Source organism: Giraffa tippelskirchi, chromosome 3, assembly GCF_054371585.1.
Source record: "Giraffa tippelskirchi isolate mGirTip1 chromosome 3, T2T-mGirTip1v1.2.pri, whole genome shotgun sequence".
NCBI lineage: Eukaryota > Metazoa > Chordata > Mammalia > Artiodactyla > Giraffidae > Giraffa > Giraffa tippelskirchi.
Window position 1 is genome coordinate 29,451,767 of NC_137277.1, and position 16,686 is coordinate 29,468,452.

Consider the following 16,686-nt stretch of genomic DNA (forward strand, 5'->3'; position numbering starts at 1 on the left):
CTTGAGAGGTTTACCAAAGGCTTGGTCTCTCTGGGCTCTTAAGGATTTCATTCATTCCTTACAACCCCCTTTGTGTGCAGGTATCTTAATTCATAGAGGAGAAAACTGAGGTTCAGAGAGGTTAAGTGTCCAAAGTAAACAGTAGGTAAGTGACAAGCTGAGACTTGAACTCAGGCCCTGGGTCGCTGACTCTTAGAGCGGGCACTTCAGTGTTAGTTGGACCTGATGGACCACCTCAGTGTTGACGTGTGAAGACTTCCAAGGGATGCTTAGATGAAGTGAGCTCAACTTTCCTCTGAACATACTCCACCCCTCCAGGGAGCCTTCCTTGGTCTCTGCCTCTTCCTTTCAGGCCCCCATTTTCCTGGACCCCTGAGCAGGGGATAGAAAGAGTTGAGAGTTTGATACAGAAAGCCTGAGTTTGATTTGCCAACTCAGACGACCTTTTGGCCAAATAATCAGTTCCTCTGAGCTTCAGTTTCTTTATCTCTTAGCTGGGAACACTAATATCCACCCTTGGTATTTCACCAGGTTGAAGGAAGGTGAGATGAGAAGGGCTGTGCACTCGGTTTGAGTGTTAATTTCACAGTGATTGTTGTGGAACTTCCTGAGTGAATTTCTTGCTTCCAGTTTTCACCCCCTTGCCCACCTGCCTCTCCAGGAATGTTGCCTTCGGATTCACCGGCTTAAAATACAACCTTATGCATGTCTCCTGCTCAGGAACCATCAGTGACTCCCTGCTACTTCTTCCTGGATTCGGCGCTCACCTTTCCAGAACCGGCTTACCTTCCACTCCCAAACCTGGAGCTTCTGCTCCCCTGCCCCACCTTGGGCTCAAGTCATGGATCCTACTTGGGGTGTCTAAACATTCAGTGTGTTCTCATACCTGTGGGCCTGGGCTGGCTCCTTGAAGAGATTTGTCCCCTCTTCCAAGTTGGCTCACCTCCCAACCACTCCTCTGGCTGGCTTCCTGACCACCCATCCTGTCTCACCCTCTCCACCCTCTTGTCTTTATCATTCTCTGTGCCTTAGTATTCACCTCCTGAGAATGTTGGCTTTTCATGTCTTGACATTAGATCATAAGCTTCGTGAGGACAAAGACCTGCCTGGGTCTTTCAATTAAGGTGCTCCACTGATCTAGGCTAGAGAGATAGTGGGCTAAAGAGGCTGTCCTCAGGAATTCTACAAGTCAAGAGTGAGTGGCCTACCTGCCCTGTGAGCACCTTGAGCAGTGGTGCTTTGAGAATCTGGCTTCCTGGAGGGCTCACGGTGCATCTGTGAGTTGACTCGAGACATGGCAGGCCAGGTGGAGGTGGGGGTTGTTCCTGGCAGGTGGCCATTTTGTGGGACCTGGCCGAGAGTACCAGCCTGGAAGCTCTCTATTCTACAGCCCCACAGGGCTTGCCCTGAGCATACAGGAGCCTCTGTGTCATCCCCTTTCATATCCATCATTCAGTGAATCCTCAGGGTTTCAGGGGTGGAGTGGGAAGCAGGAATATGGAGGAATTTTCCTTCCATGCCCTTGATAACCGATGAACTGGTGACCACTCAGCCTCCTTATCTTCCTAGAGAGAAACCGAGGCCCCAAGACAGGTGTGACCTGCCCACGTTACACAGAGGTCAAAGCCCAGCTGGGGTTGGAACCTGCACGTCCTGACTCCGGCTCCCTATCTCACACTAGCTCCCGGGCAACACACAGAGGTCAAGGCCCTGCAGACAAGGATTCCGGAAGTAAAGTCCTGGGAACCAGCCCCCCCCATCAAAATTGCCCTCAACCTGCCAGGAAGTGGAGTCGGCCCACCCAGATGGAAAAGTTTCCAAGAAGGAATCTCTAAGCCCCTCTCCAGTGCCCCCAAACCTTCCACACCTTGGTCCATCCTGTTTTTTTTCTCCCCTTGAAATGAAATTGCAGTCACTGTAGCCCAAGCCACTTGGTCCAGGGCTGCCCTGTCCAATACACTAGCTGTTAGCCACACGTGGCTATTGGGCTTTTGAAGTGTGGTCAGTGCAAACCAGCTTGTGCTGTAAGTGTAAAATATTGACTAGCTTTCAGAAACTTAGTACAAAATAATGCCAAGTACTGCAATATTTTTTTACATTGATTCATGTTGAAATGATAAAGTTTTGGGTGTCTTGGTTTCAATAAAATACACTATTAAAATGAACTTGACCTGTTTCTTTTTCCTTCTTTATGATCACTTCTAGACTATTTAAGTATGTAGGGACCTGGTGGTCCAGTGGCTAAGACTCCATGCTCCCAGTGCAGGGGACCTGGGTTTGATCTCTGGTTAGGGAACTATATCCCATATGCCGCAATTAAAAAAAAAATGATCCCGTGTAATCAACTAAGGGCTTCTCTGGTGGCTCTGTGGTGGCCAATGCAGGAGATGTGGGTTCAATCCCTGGATTGGGATGATCCCTTGAAGAAGGAAATGGCAACCCGCTCCGGTATTCTTGCCTAGAGAATTCCATGGACAGAGGAGACTGGCAGGCTACAGTCCATGAAATCACGAAAGAGTCGTTCACGACTTAGCGACTAAACAACAACACGACCAGCTAAAGTTCTCAAATGCCGCAACAAAGATGGAAGATCCTGTGTGCCCCAGCTAAGACCTGGCACAGCCAAATAAATGAATTGAATACATAATATTTAAAAACCTAACTATGTAGCCCATATTTGCAGCTTGTGCTGCGTTTCTATTGGACGGTGCTGATCTAGAGGGTGCCCTTTGACTTCTCTAGGAGACCGCAGGCTCCTGAAGGCAGAGAGCTGGTTGTGTAGTTCTTCCTCCACCCAACATACCCCCTCCCAGCCTGGCATCCCAGGCCTGGCATATGCTGATGCACAGATTGGGTCCCCAGTTCTCCACACCAAACACCCCTCCATATGGGCTCCTCTGAGTTCCCTTAGATCCAGAGAATCTCAGAGATGGGGTATGAGGGCAGTCAAGGCAGGCTTCCTGGTGGAGGTGAAGGGGGCTTCAGGGCAGGATGAGGCAAGCCAGGTACCCCAGGCACACAATGTAAGGGGGCACTCACTCTCAGGGTGGGGCAGGAGTGACCCAGGAACCCAGCTTGCCACTCGCCCTGCTCCCAGCTCTGTCAGGCTCCAACATAGTCCCTTCAGGAGGACCCGAGTGGGATTGCCACAGAAGTCCGCAGCTGAACTCCCTGCAGTCCCACGGTGGTCCTAATAGCCCCCGTCTCCCAAGGGCAAAACCTCACTCAACAGCCACCTCTCTGGCCTCAAAGAAGCTGGATCAAGCCTGGGCTCCTCAGTAGCCAGGGCCTCCTTGCCCTGCCTCCAGTGCCTTCAGGAGACAAGCCGAATTAATGGCGATAATTTTGCAGCTTTGAAAGGGAAGCACCCAAAACCCGGAGGCCTGGGCTTGAGGAGAGGGCCAGCCGGCAGGCGTCCCTCAGAGGCCTCCGTCCTGCTGCAGGCCATGGGGCCAACGTGTCCCGACAGGCCTCCTCGCACAAGCCAGACCTCACAGAGTGAGGAGGGGGAAGAGGGGGCTCGACAGGAGGGTTGGGGGCTCATCCATCAAGAACCGTCAAACAGCGGGGCCACAGGCCTGCCTGAACATTTGGCTTTTTTAAAGGGGCCTTCTGCAGCTCCCCCCCACACCCTCCAAACCTTAGCCTCCTGGAATCAAGCACATTCCACTGGTGGGGGATTAAGGGGTCGGCAACCCAGGCTGGGCTGCCCCCACCCCGCTCCTGCCTGCTCACCCACAGAGCAGGGGCCCATCTCCTGTCCCCCCCTCCTCCCCAGCCAGAGCTGCGGTTCAGGGGCCCAGGGCAAGATCGCAGTTGGTGGGGCCTTGCTGTCTGCCCCTGCTTTTAAGAAAACAGCACACAAATTGAGAGGCGATCTTGACTCTCTTTTCTTTTTTTAAATCAGGAGAGTTCACTGGCACTGGGAGGGGTCTCCAAAGCCTTGTTTAGGCCGAGAGAGTTGAGCACAGTCCCTCAGATGAGAATGAATGAGAATGAAGGACCACCAGCCTAACAGCTGCGCCTGGGTCGCCCTCCTGACGCTCCAGGGGTCAGCTGGCCTCAGGTGAACTGAGTGCTCACGGCCAGAGCCTGCCTGCCAGGTGAGACAAGAGCGTGGACTTCCCGTCTCTCCTTTCTTCCCAAGGGGGCCCCCGACTGGGGGACTGTAGTCCTGACTACAGCAGGGCCAAGAAACACCACCTCCTAGCCTTGGCAGTTGCTCATTGAAGCATCAGAAAGGCCTAGGTTCTAATCCTGACCCAGCCCCCTCCTGCTCCTTGAATTCTCTGAGCTCAATTTCCTTAATTACTGCGCTCCTAGTGCCCTACTCGGAGAAGGCAATGGCACCCCACTCCAGTACTCTTGCCTGGAAAATCCCATGGATGGAGGAGCCTGGTGGGCTACAGTCCATGGGGTCGCTAAGAGTCGGACACGACTGAGCAACTTCACTTTCCCTTTTCCCTTTCATGCACTGGAGAAGGAAATGGCAACCCACTCCAGTATTCTTGCCTGGAGAATCCCAGGGACAGGGGAGCCTGCTGGGCTGCCATCTATGGGGTCGCACAGAGTCGGACACGACTGAAGTGACTTAGCCGCAGTGCCCTACTGGTATAGTGGAAAGTCCTCTGGCCTTGCTACCAGAGAGATGTGCATTGGGCCAGTGGCTAGCTGTGCATCCTTGGATAAGTCACTTGACTACTCTGACCTTCATTTTCCTTAATAGAGTTTTGCAAGAATTCAGTGAAATCACACATTTGAAAGTAACTGGGGCACAGGGTGAGGGTGGAAGGGAGGCTCAAGAGGGAGGGGATATACATATCAGTTCAGTTCAGTTCAGTTGCTCAGTCGTGTCCAACTCTTTGTGACTCCATGGACTGCAGCACACCAGGCCTCCCTGTCTATCACCAACTCCAGGAGTTTACTCAAACTCATGTCCATTGAGTCGGTGATGCCATCCCCCCATCTCATCCTCTGTCGTCCCCTTCTCCTCCTGCCCTCAATCTTTTCCAGCATCAGGGGCTTTTCAAATGAGTCAGCTCTTCACATCAGGTGGCCAAAGTATTGGAGTTTCAGCTTCAGCATCAGTCCTTCCAATGAACATTCGGGACTTATTTCCTTTAGGATGAACTGGTTGGATCTCCTCACAGTCCAAGGGAGTCTCAAGAGTCTTCTCCAACACCACAGTTCAAAAAGCATGAATTCTTCAACGCTCAGCTTTCTTTACAGTCCAACTCTCACATCCATACATGACTACTGGAAAAGGCACACCCTTGACTATACAGACCTTTTTTGGCAAAGTAATGTCTCTGCTTTTCAATATGCTGTTTAGCTTGGTCAACTTTCCTTTCAAGGAGTAAGCGTCTTTTAATTTCATGGCTGCAGTCCCCATCTGCAGTGATTTTGGAGCCCCCCAAAAATAAAGTCTGCCACTGTTTCCACTGTTTCTCCATCTATTTGCCATGAAGTGATGGGACCAGATGCCATGATCTTTGTTTTCTGAATGTTGAGCTTTAAGCCAACTTTTTCACTCTCCTCGTTCACTTTCATCAAGAAGCTCTTTAGTACTTCTTCACTTTCTGCCATAAGGGTGGTGTCATCTGCATATCTGAGGTTATTGATATTTCTCCCAGCAATCTCAATTCCAGCTTGTGCTTCTTCCAGACCAGCATTTCTCATGATGTATTCTGCATATAAGTTAAATAAGCAGGGTGACAATATACAGCCTTGACGTACTGCTTTTCCTATTTGGAACCAGTCTGTTGTTCCATGTTCAGTTCTAACTGTTGCTTCCTGACCTGCATACAGATTTCCAAAGAGGCAGGTCAGGTGGCCTGGTATCCCCATCTCTTTCAGAATTTTCCGGTTTATTGTGATCCACACAGTCAAAGGCTTTGGCATAGTCAATAAAGCAGAAATAGATGTTTTTCGGGAACTCTCTTGCTTTTTCGATGATCCAGCGAATGTTGGCAATTTGATCTCTGGTTCCTCTGCCTTTTCTAAAACCAGCTTGAATGTCTGGAAGTTCACGGTTCACATATTGCTGAAGCCTGGCTTGGAGAATTTTGAGCATTACCTCACTAGCATGTGAGATGAGTGCAATTGTGCGGTAGTTTGAGCATTCTTTGGCATTGCCTTTCTTTGGGATTGGAATGAAAACTGACCTTTTCCAGTCCTGTGGCCACTGCTGAATTTTCCAAATTTGCTGACATATTGAGTGCAGCACTTTCACAGAATCATCTTTCAGGATTTGAAATAGCTCAACTGGAATTCCATCACCTCCACTAGCTTTGTTCTTAGTGATGCTTCCTAAGGCCCACTTGACTTCACATTCCAGGATTTCTGGCTCTGGGTGAATGATCAGACCATCGTGATTATCTGGGTCATGAAGATCTTTTTTGTACAGTTCTTCAGTGTATTCTTGCCACCTCTTCTTAATATCTTCTGCTTCTGTTAGGTCAGTATGTTTTTCAGTATGAAAAGGATATATATATACATATAGCTGATTCACTTTATTGTATGGCAGAAACTGACACAACACTGTAAAAGAATTATACTCCAATAAAAAAGAATAACATATTTTATATATACATATATAAAGAAATTGCCTGGCATGATACATAGTGAGTTTTGCCATCAGGCGGAATTCATCTTTCTGCCTCCTGCCCTCCAATTTCCCTTGGTACCTTCACAATATAGCTCTGATCACACTTATCACCCCAACCACAGTGCAGCTGTGGCATAGTTCTACGCTGGGCTCCCAAGTGGTGGGCTCCAGGCAGGACCGTGTGACAGTGCCTAGTACACAGGCAATGTTCAGGCAATGCTCTTCTTTTTATACCTTTGAGAGATAGCATTGCATGTTAGCTTAGAGCATAATTCTGCAGACCAAGTTCAAATCCGGACTCTGCCACTTACTAGCTGGGCAATCTCAGGCCAGTTGCTTAACTTCCCTGTGCCTCAGCCTCCTCATTTGTATAGTGGTCATAATGATACCACCTTCCTCATAGTGTTGTTGTGGAGGTTTTTATTTTTTAAGATTTTTTTTTTCTTATGTGGACCATTTTTTAAGTCTTTATTGAATTTGTTACAATATTGCTTCTGTTTTATGTTTTGCTTTTTGGCTGTGAGGCACGTGGGATCTTAAGGTCCCCAACCAGGGACCGCCCCTCCTGCATGAGAAGGCAAAGTCTTAACCACTGGACCACCAGGGAAGTCCCTGTTGTGGGGTTTAAATACGTAATAATTATAAAAGACATGTGATACATGCTACAGGGGTGTTCTGTCAAATGAAATTTATTGACCACCTTCCCTGCCCAGAGATGCTCACCAGGTATCTGCTGACCCCAGTGCAGGCCTTTTTGCAGAACGTGTCCTGTTCAGGGAAGTCCCTTCTGTCCCTGTGTCTATTTTCTTACAGGATGGAGAAGGAGTCGAGCTCCAGAAGGGGCCGGGTGAAGGCCTTGGTTTGGCCTCGGGTCCTGGCCTCCCACCCCACCCATCAGCGCTGGGCAGAAGCCAGGACCAGCAGCTCCTTCCCTGGGCTGGCGTTCTCCTGAGTAGGGGCTGGGCGGGGCTGGAAAAGCTGCTTCTTGCAGTTCAGGAAGAGACCGACAGGCAGGGAAGGCGTTCGTACCCGCCCAGGGGTCAGCACAAAGGTGGCTGCAGGAGGGCCTTCCTCTCCAGGAGGAAGGGAGGTCAGCGGCCTGCATCCGGCTCTGCCCATTCCTCCCAGCTGCTGTGGAAAGATGTCCTAGCCACCTGGTCATTGTTGGGCGGGGTGTTCCCTTCACATGGGGGCAGGCCCCTTGGAGGACCCTGGTCTGTAGGGCTGGGCGCACACAGGCGCGCGCACACACACACACACACACACACACACACACGCACACGCACAGTCCTGGGGGTGTGGGATGAAGCAACCAGTTGTTGACTTGGCCGTCTGCTTGACGTTCCCAGGCTGCAAGGCCCCACAACCTGGATGCAAAATGGGCTGTTGGGAATGATGGCTCAGCTGTCAGTGCTCACTGCCTAAGAGGTCAAGGTCATGGGTCAATCCTTAGATAAGACCATGGGTTTCCTTCTCTTAGCCACAGATGTCACCCTGCACCAGAGCCTGCTCTCTCACACATGTGCAACAGGTCCAAGAGGGACCCTCTCAAGACTCAGAAGGAGAAAACTCTCTCCTTGCTACTCTCTACTCTGGCTGGGTGGGTGGTTGTGGGGAGTGGTTATTCCAAGAATCCTCTTCCCAGGAAATGCTGGGATGCAGGCTATCAAGGAGGATCATCTCACTAGGACCTCTGTGGCTTCGCCCTTTATCCAAGTAGCCACGGAGGCTTTGGGACACCTGGAGACCAGCTCCCAGATCCCAGAGCTGGTTCCTTCGTGAATGGGGTGGGTGGCTCCTGCTCTGCGTGTTGAGAGGGGCTCCAAGGAAACACGAGTACCTCACCTCCAGGGGAGAAGCATAGTTCTAGGCGAAGGGCTCTGTCTGAGATCTTTGCTATGAAGATCACCATTTTCCTGGCTGCCCCAGGCACGGCTCAGGGCTATGTTTATGTGGAGGCTTTGTGCCAGTCTCCTGAGTTTGAGACTTCACGCTTCTTCAATGCCCTCTGAACTTGATTGAGGATAAAAGGTGAACTAGAAGAGCAGATGCTAGAATCAAGATGTGGTAAGAGATGGTGAGTTCTATCCATCCATCTGTCCATCCATCCTTCCATCTGCTGAGCACCTACAATAAGCCAGGCTTGGCACTGGGTGCTGGAGATCCAGAAGTGAAGAAGCCATGATCCTTACTTTCAAATTGTTTTCCAGTGAGGAAGACAACATTGATTAGGGTAGAAGTACCTAGGAGCCCTGCCTGAAATGGCTCAAATAACAAGGAAAACTTATCTCACATGGGAAGAAGGCCAGAGGGAGGAGGCTCTGGGATTGGTCAATTTAGGGACCCAATGGTGTCATTGACAACTTGGATTTAAAAAATTTTTCCACCTGACTACCCTCCAAGAGCCTGTCAGTTCACCTTGTGGTGTCAAAGTGGCTGCCACACACCCAAGTACTGCAGGCCAATACTGAAGCATAAGAGGAACAGTTTCTCGAGTCCCTTTTTACAAGAGAGGAGACATTGCCCACAAGCCCCAGCAGAAATTGCCTTCAACTCTCATTGCTGCCATTTCATCACCTGCCCAAGCACAAGTTAATCTCAAAAAAGAGATGACCACACCTGGCTTAGGCGAATCAAGACTTCCTCCCGAGGTAGAGACCCCCTTCCTTAGGGAGGATGGCTATCTCACCAGAACTCAGGTTCTCTTTATCAAGAAGAAGGGGGAGCTGGATACCCATAGTACCTGTGGGCAACCAGACAAAAAATCCTAACACTTTGTGATTCTTCCTCTACCCCAGCAGCAGCTTGGGAAACCCATCTCTGCCTTTCTCCACCCCCTGGTCTGTTTGTTTTTTCCTCTAGACTGACTGCTTGGCCACAAACTGTTCGTTGTTTGTTGTTAAAACTTGGCCATGTGTAAACTTCCTGTCACAGCGTTCTCTCTAGCTCAGTCTTACAACACATACACGCACGCACACACACACACACACACACACACACACACACTATCTAAGTGTCCGTTGGATTACTCCAAATTCTACATCTATATGAGGAACATGCCTATTCTAGTGCATTGCCCCCTGCCCAGTGTAGACAGCACTATCCATTTCTGACAAGGTTTGCACAAGTAGGCATCTCTGAGCCCCATTTCTTCATAAACAATTCACAGCCAAAGACAGGTCTTGATCTAAAGCAAAGGAAAAATGACATCTAACCTCATGTGTTCCACGTGACCTGTTCAGCGGGGAGGCTGCTTAGCCAGGTGGGTCCATAGCAGGCACCGGAAGGAATCTCAGTGGTAAAAGCCCTGCTCCGTCTAGCCCAGAGACGGTGCGTGGCAGCAGGACATTGCAAAGAAAACCCAAAGATTTGTTGCCGATGACTCAACCCTTTTACCTCATTGCCATAAGCATAAAGAGACACCATCCTAGATGTACTGCTACTGTTGCCTTCCGGTTCCCTGTTATAAGAAATCGAAGAGAACCTTCCCTGGCAGTCAAGCACACTAGATACAAAATCAAGCTCTTGATGCAAACCTACTCACTGTGTGACAGGGGCCATGCCTACCTCAAGACCCGCCCCCCCCACCCCACTCCCCTTCGCTGTCTTAACTCCAGCCACTGTGGCCTTCATGCTCTTCTTGAAATGCTCCAGCTTTTTCCCTCTACCTCAAATGCCCTCTTCCTACCATAGCTCAGAAGCCAGCTTTTCAGAGAAACCTTCCTTGAGCACCTAGATAATAAGGAAGTCTTTCTACCTTTTTCGGTCTTACTTTCATTGCATTATAGCTCATCAGAAAATATGCTCTTTCTGGGCTTTTTTCTTTCTTATCTGCCTCTCCCCACTAGAATAAAAGCCTCACGAGGGCCAGACCCTTGACTCTCTTGGTCCCTGGATTACAGAGCTTGACCTGTGGATAGTGGTCAACAATGAATGAATTCATGATATGTCCTGCTGGGATCACTTCTCTGAGATGAAATGAACCAAAACAAACCAAACCAGAAACGACAATGAAAATGAATAAACGTAAATCTCCTTCCAAACTGCTGGAGAGAGATTAGCTACAAGTGTAGTTTTTCCCACCCTGCAACACTGATCATGCAGAAGTGAGCTGACAGAGAGAAGAAGGTGGAAGACTGACTCATCACTGCTTCTTCTTCTCCTCTAAGGGTGATGGCACTTCAGGAGACTTGAGAAAGAGAAAATGAGGGGAAGACAGTGTGAAGGAAGCATCTCTAATGGTAATGATGCCTACACACTCCAGGCACTGTGCTCTGTGTGTAACATACAGATCTGTGTGCCCATTTTACAGATGAGAACTCTGAGTCTCATGAAGGTCAAGAGACTTATTCAAAGTCCCTGAACACGAAGAAGGTGCAGTTGAGGTTGTGTGCACACTCAGTTCCTCAGTCATGTCCAGCTCTTTGCAATCCCCTAGATTGTAGCCTGGCCAGGCTCCTCTGTCCACTGGATTTTCCAGGCAAGAATACTGAAGTGGGTTGGCATTTTCTCCTCCAGGGGATCTTCCCGACCCAGGGATTGAAAGGAGTTGAGGTTATACATTAGCAATCACTCCCGTTTCCTCCTCCTCCTGATCCTGGGCAACCCCTGCTCTATTTTCTGCCTCTATAGATTTTTTCCTATCCTAGCCATTTCATATAAATGGAATCATACAATAGGTGGTATTTTGTGACATGACCTGTATTCTTGTACTCAGCAGGATGTTTTCAAGGCTCACCATGTTGCAGCACACATTGGTACTTCTTCTTCTGATGGCCTAATAATATCCATCATATGGATGGACCATGTTTGTTTATCCATTCACCAGTTGGTAGACTCTGAGTTGTTTGCAGGTCCCCATTACTATGCATAATGCTGCTAAGAATATCCTTGTCCAAGTTTTTGCATAGACCTATGTTTCAGTTCTCTTGGGTAAATACCCAGGAGTGTAGTTACTGAGTCATATGGTAACTATGTTTAACATTTTGAGGAATCATCGAAGTATTTTCTAAAGCAGCTGCACCATTGTATGTTCCCACCAGCAGTGGAGGAGGGTTACAATGCTTAAGGGATGCAGGGTGCTGTTATTATTACTGTTAAACTGTACAGTTGACTAGAGCATCCTGAATTTTGAGGTTCCACAAGGTAAAAATAAAAAACCCAGCATGCCTTTTATTTGGTTTTTTAGTTTTTGTTATTTTTTTAACTTTTTATTTCATATTAGAGTGTAGCCGGTTAACAATGGTGTGATAGTTTAAGGTGGGCAGCCATACATATACATGTATCCATACTCCCCTCCCATTCAGGCTGCTACATAACATGCAGCAGAGTTCCCTGTGCTGTACAGTAGGTCCTTGTTGGCTACCTATTTTAAATACAGCAGTGTGTACATGAACATGACTTTTATTTTTGTTTCAGTTGTCTCTTCCCTTCACGGCCTCCTTACCTTCCTCTTTGCCCTAATCTCTAACTCTCCTCCAATCCTGTTATCCCCACGATTCTCACCTTTGCCCTGCTCACACATCATGGGGTGGCTGAAGGCCCTGGTGGACTGGAGATGAGACCAGGCTTCATGAAAACAGCCTTGGGCATGGACCATGGCCAGAGTGGGAGGAGAGCAGCTGAGCAGTCCACTCCCCGCGGAACCCGTGAACTCGGCACTGGAAACCCTTGGCATAGCAGCCCAAGGCACCCCGTGGGAATTATTTAAAGTGTACAACTTTTAAATCACTATCCCTAAGATTTCAGTTAAGCTCTTAAAACTTTTACTGTGTACATTTGTGACATTTTGAAGGTGGGGCTAGTGGTAAAGAACCCATCTGCCAAAGCAGGAGATGCAGGTTTGCTTTCTGGGTCAGGAAGATACCCTGCAGAAGGAAATGGCAACCCACTCCAGTATTCTTGCCTGAGAAATCCTAGGGACAGAGGAACCTGGCAGGCTACACTCCATGGGGTCACAGAGTCAAACACGACTGAAGCAACTTGGCACGCACACATTTGTTGGCTGGGGGAGGGTGGGGAGGTGGTAAAAGTCCTTTCCCACATTTTGTCTGGGGTTATCTCAGGGAGGTCACAGTACTGTCCAAGGCTGAACCGTGTGTAGAAGTGTTGGTCTTTGGGTGGGTAGGATGGAGAAGGTGTAGCTTAGGGAGGTCCTGGCCCCAGTGACCAGGTCTCTGATGATGTTCTGCTCTGTCTCTGGGGCATTAATGCAGCCTCTTTCGGAAAGTCCTTAGATCCTACTCTCCAAGCTACTTTCTGTAAAAAGAGGAGAACATGTTGGTAGAGACCATGCTCTCCCTCCTGCTGAGCAGGCCCCACTTATGGGTTGACACTGGGTGTGTAGGATCCACCTCTCTTCTCCCCTCTGGAAAGTTCACAGTGAGAATCCAGCACCCGGTGGGCCAGGAGCCCTTTGGTTCAGGCAGTGGAAGAAGTGGCCCGAGAGATTCTGGGCTATTTCATTGCTGAGCAGTCAGTAAAGGGAAATAATCCCTGAGCCTAGCTGAGGAAAGGGCTTTCCTCGTGGCTCAGATGGTAAAGAATCTGCTTGCCATGCAGGAGACCTGGGTTCGATCCCTGGGTCGGGAAGGTCCCCTGAAGAAGGGAATGGCAACCTATTCCAGTATTCTTGCCTGGAGAATTGAATCCCATGGACAGAGGGGCCTGGTGGGCTACAGTCTGTGGGCTTGCAAAGTCAGTGCTGAGTGACTAAGCACACATCTGAGAAAAGCCACTTCACTAAGTGCCAGCAGGAGCTTACAACAAAGTTCCTCAATCCTACACGTGTCCAAGGGTGGGTGACATGTTGACGAATCCATAGCTCACCATGCTGGCTCATGGTGACCCTAGTTTATGGCATCCCTGGGTGGGCCCTTCTGGGGTTCCAGATGCCTGTGTCCTGTGGGTCTAGGTGGCTCCAGGTGTCAACAGCACCAGGCAAAGGGACCCCTGGGTTTCTAGGTGAAGCTGGCCCTGGCTGATGGTAACCTCTGATTCCAGGCATCACTGGCCTGTTTATGACCCTGGGAAGCAATGGCTCCATTGGGAGTCCTAGGCAACCTGGGTGCTGGTGACCTCATGGCTCTAGATCCTGGCAGCCTCTGGCACTAAGTGACCGACAAGTCTGTGTGTGGACATCAGCCTGTGCTGGTCAGAGAGAAAGGGTGGGGAGCTTAGCCAGAATTGGCCCCTGCTCCTGGGGGGCAGCTCCTGAGCCTGCATGGTTAAGTCCTGGGCTGCAGGGCTGAGTGGAGCGTCTGAGTGGAGCGTTTTGGAAGCATTTCATCAGGGACCGACCCTGCGCACAAGTTAGTTATTATAAGTCACTGATGGGGCGGGGCCAGGGTGGGGTGGGGTAGGGGGGGTATCCCAGCCAGCAGCCTCTGCACTGACCGGTGGCTGAACCCAGGCTGGGCTCCCTGCCCTGGAAGCAGGGCGATGCCTGGGGACGAAAGGCCCCACGTCCTCTCGGCCTGGCCCCGTGGGAGCCTGAGGCGACCTCCCAAGTGGGCTCTGCCGAGGTCCCGGAAGGGGCTGCGGCTGAGGAAGGTGGGACCCAGCAGGTCTGGGCAGGTCTGCTCTGCCGAGGCCGGGCCCTCTCCCGGGTGGCTGGGGCACCCCCCGAGCACCTCCCGAGCGAGCACGTCCCGCGTGCGGGCCCCTGCCCGGGATGCCCGGCTAATGACTCTGCACATTCCGGCCTGCATGGACCCGAGAAATGGCTGAGGGCAGGCCCATTAGCTGGAATTCTCCCAACTGCTCACACATCAGCGTGGAAAAGGGGGGGTAGAAGTGAAAAGTTGGAAAAGAGCTAATTATCGCTTTTATCAGAGCGGGTGGGTTGATGGGTCCTGCCCGAGGGCAGCTGGGGCTGCATTAAAGATTAAACGCCAGGTAGGGGGAGCGAGGCTCTTCATTCCACAGGAGGGAGGCCGGTGGGCCACCCCGTGGAGACCTGGTGGCAGGCGGGCGGCCTTAGATCTGTCAGCCGAGCCCCCGGTCCCAGCGCCCACCATGGCCACATTCCACCAGGGGACCCCCGCGGCGCCCAGCCCTTCCGCCCGGCCTCTGCGGGGAGGGCAGCTGCGGTCTCTCCAGGGACGCGGGGTCGGGGCAAGTCTAATTATCCAATTGGTAGGTTTCCTGGCACCTGTCTTAAGGGGACTTAAATGATTCCTGCACATCACCCGGTGACCTTAAGTGTGGAACCTCCAAGGACTCAGGGTCAGGGAGTCTGATCCTCCTTGTTATTACCTAGCGGGAGCCCAGGGCCCAGAGAAGGAAAGGGACTGGCAGTCAGGTTACCTTGCGGTTAGTTCCATGTGGTTGTAAGTCCCTTGAGGATGAGGGCTGCATGTGTTTTTTTTTTAAGAAAATATTTATTTATTTTTCTGAACTGGGTCTTATGGCAGGCAGGATCTTTCTTTGCTGCGCATGGATTCTCTAGATGTGGGGGAAGGTTTAGTTGCTCCACCACATGTGGGATCTTAGTTTCCGGACCAGGAATCGAACCCGCATACCTTGCATTGCAAGGCAGATTCTTAACCATTGGACCATCAAGGAAGGTCCAGGGCTGCATCTCTAATTCTCTTCTTAATACCTAAAGTAGGGAGGCTAAAGGAACTGGAGTGATTAGCTTAGAGTAATTAAGGCCAGCGTGACTTCATTATGCCATTGAATCCCAACAGTGTCTGGAACATGCTGGGTGTTCAGTGAACATTTGTTGCTTGTGTGGATGATAAGAAGTTTGTACTTGGGGCTGCCTGGTGGCTCAGTGGTAAATAATCCGGCTGCCAATGTAGGAGACATGGGTTTGATCCCTGATATGGGAAAATCCCACATGCCGTGGAGCAACTAAGCCCACGCGCCACGACTATTAAGCCTGCGCTCTATAACCCGGGAGCTGCAACTACTGAAGCCTATGCACCCTAGAGCCCATGCTCTGAAACAGGAGAAGCCACCATAGTGAGAAGCCCACGCACCACAGCTAGAGAGTAGCTCCAGCTTGCTGCAACTAGAGAAAAGCCTGAGAAGCAATGAAGACCCACCACAGCCAATAAATAATTTTTTTAAAAAATGTTTGTACTTAAGAAGTGTGATGATCATTTGGAACATTCTCCAAATCTTGGGGGCTAACTCACTGGCCATGAAGAGTGGATGAAGGTGAGAACCATGGTCTGGAGTCATCAGAACAAACCAAGGTACCAGTGGGGAGTGAGTAGCTGGATGCCACAGGCAGACTGACTGTAGGCAGTTGGTGTCAAGGCAGTCAGCTGTGCCGATCCTGCTGTGCTAGTCTTCACTGTGTGTGTTGGCAAAGACGTCCACTAAGCCACCTCCACCCCCACAGAGACCCTAGAAGCATGATGTCCCCTATCTGGCCCCACTGGGGGTCCACAGCCCCCAGGGCTGTGGCTCTGAGGCTCTGGGCTCTGAGGATCTGCCTTTGCCCAGGAGAATGAATTAGACCCCTTGCTTCTTTCTCTCCTCCTAGCCTCTGGAAGCCAGAGCCTTTCCAGTTTGGTTTCTTCAGGCTTCTAACCTCAACTTCAAATTTGATACTGTTCTTACCTCTCCCCATGATGAGTATATCCTACAAATGACATGTAGGTAAAAACCTGTCCAAGTCAAAGAGCCCTGGCCTTCCCAGCATTTCCCATACACTGTTCCACTGATGTGATCTAGACCAGGCCAGGAGAGTCCCTGTTAATGCCACGGCAAGGGTTGGGTGGGTGGGGTCGGGAATGAAAGAGTCTGAGCAAGAATAGATAGAAAGGATCTACGGTCCATAAAGGACCACAAGCTGAAACTACACTGGCCACATGGGTCTTCTGAGAGTCAAACCAAGAGGATGCTGGATTGCTAGGAAAGATTTGAAGGTAGCAACCTGCTCTTCACTATCAGGTGCTTCTTCAAAAAGCTCAGCTAGTCCTCCTAGCCCATATAACATCTTCAACAGGCCACTTACCACGGTGCTAATTAATCTTTTGATTAATTGTATGAATATTTGATTATCTACCTCCTCCACTAAATTGCAAACTCCATGACTACCAGGATTTTTTTTTTTATTCGTCCCT

At 50.1% G+C, this 16,686-nt stretch overlaps 1 protein-coding gene across 2 annotated transcripts in view; it reads right to left on the reverse strand.

The window, feature by feature from the left end:
* LOC145543156 (zinc finger protein 292-like) overlaps positions 1-16,686 on the reverse strand; it is a 107,882-nt gene that overhangs the window by 4,357 nt on the left and 86,839 nt on the right. Inside the window, exon 5 of one of the 2 annotated variants that reach the window (XM_081583781.1) lies at positions 12,010-12,865. The exons of the other annotated variant lie outside the window; for it this stretch is intronic. Coding sequence (XP_081439907.1) covers positions 12,840-12,865 — 26 coding nt within the window. The 3' untranslated portion in view covers positions 12,010-12,839. Of the gene's footprint in view, positions 1-12,009; positions 12,866-16,686 lie in introns of those variants that run through there. 2 annotated transcript variants of the gene reach the window in all.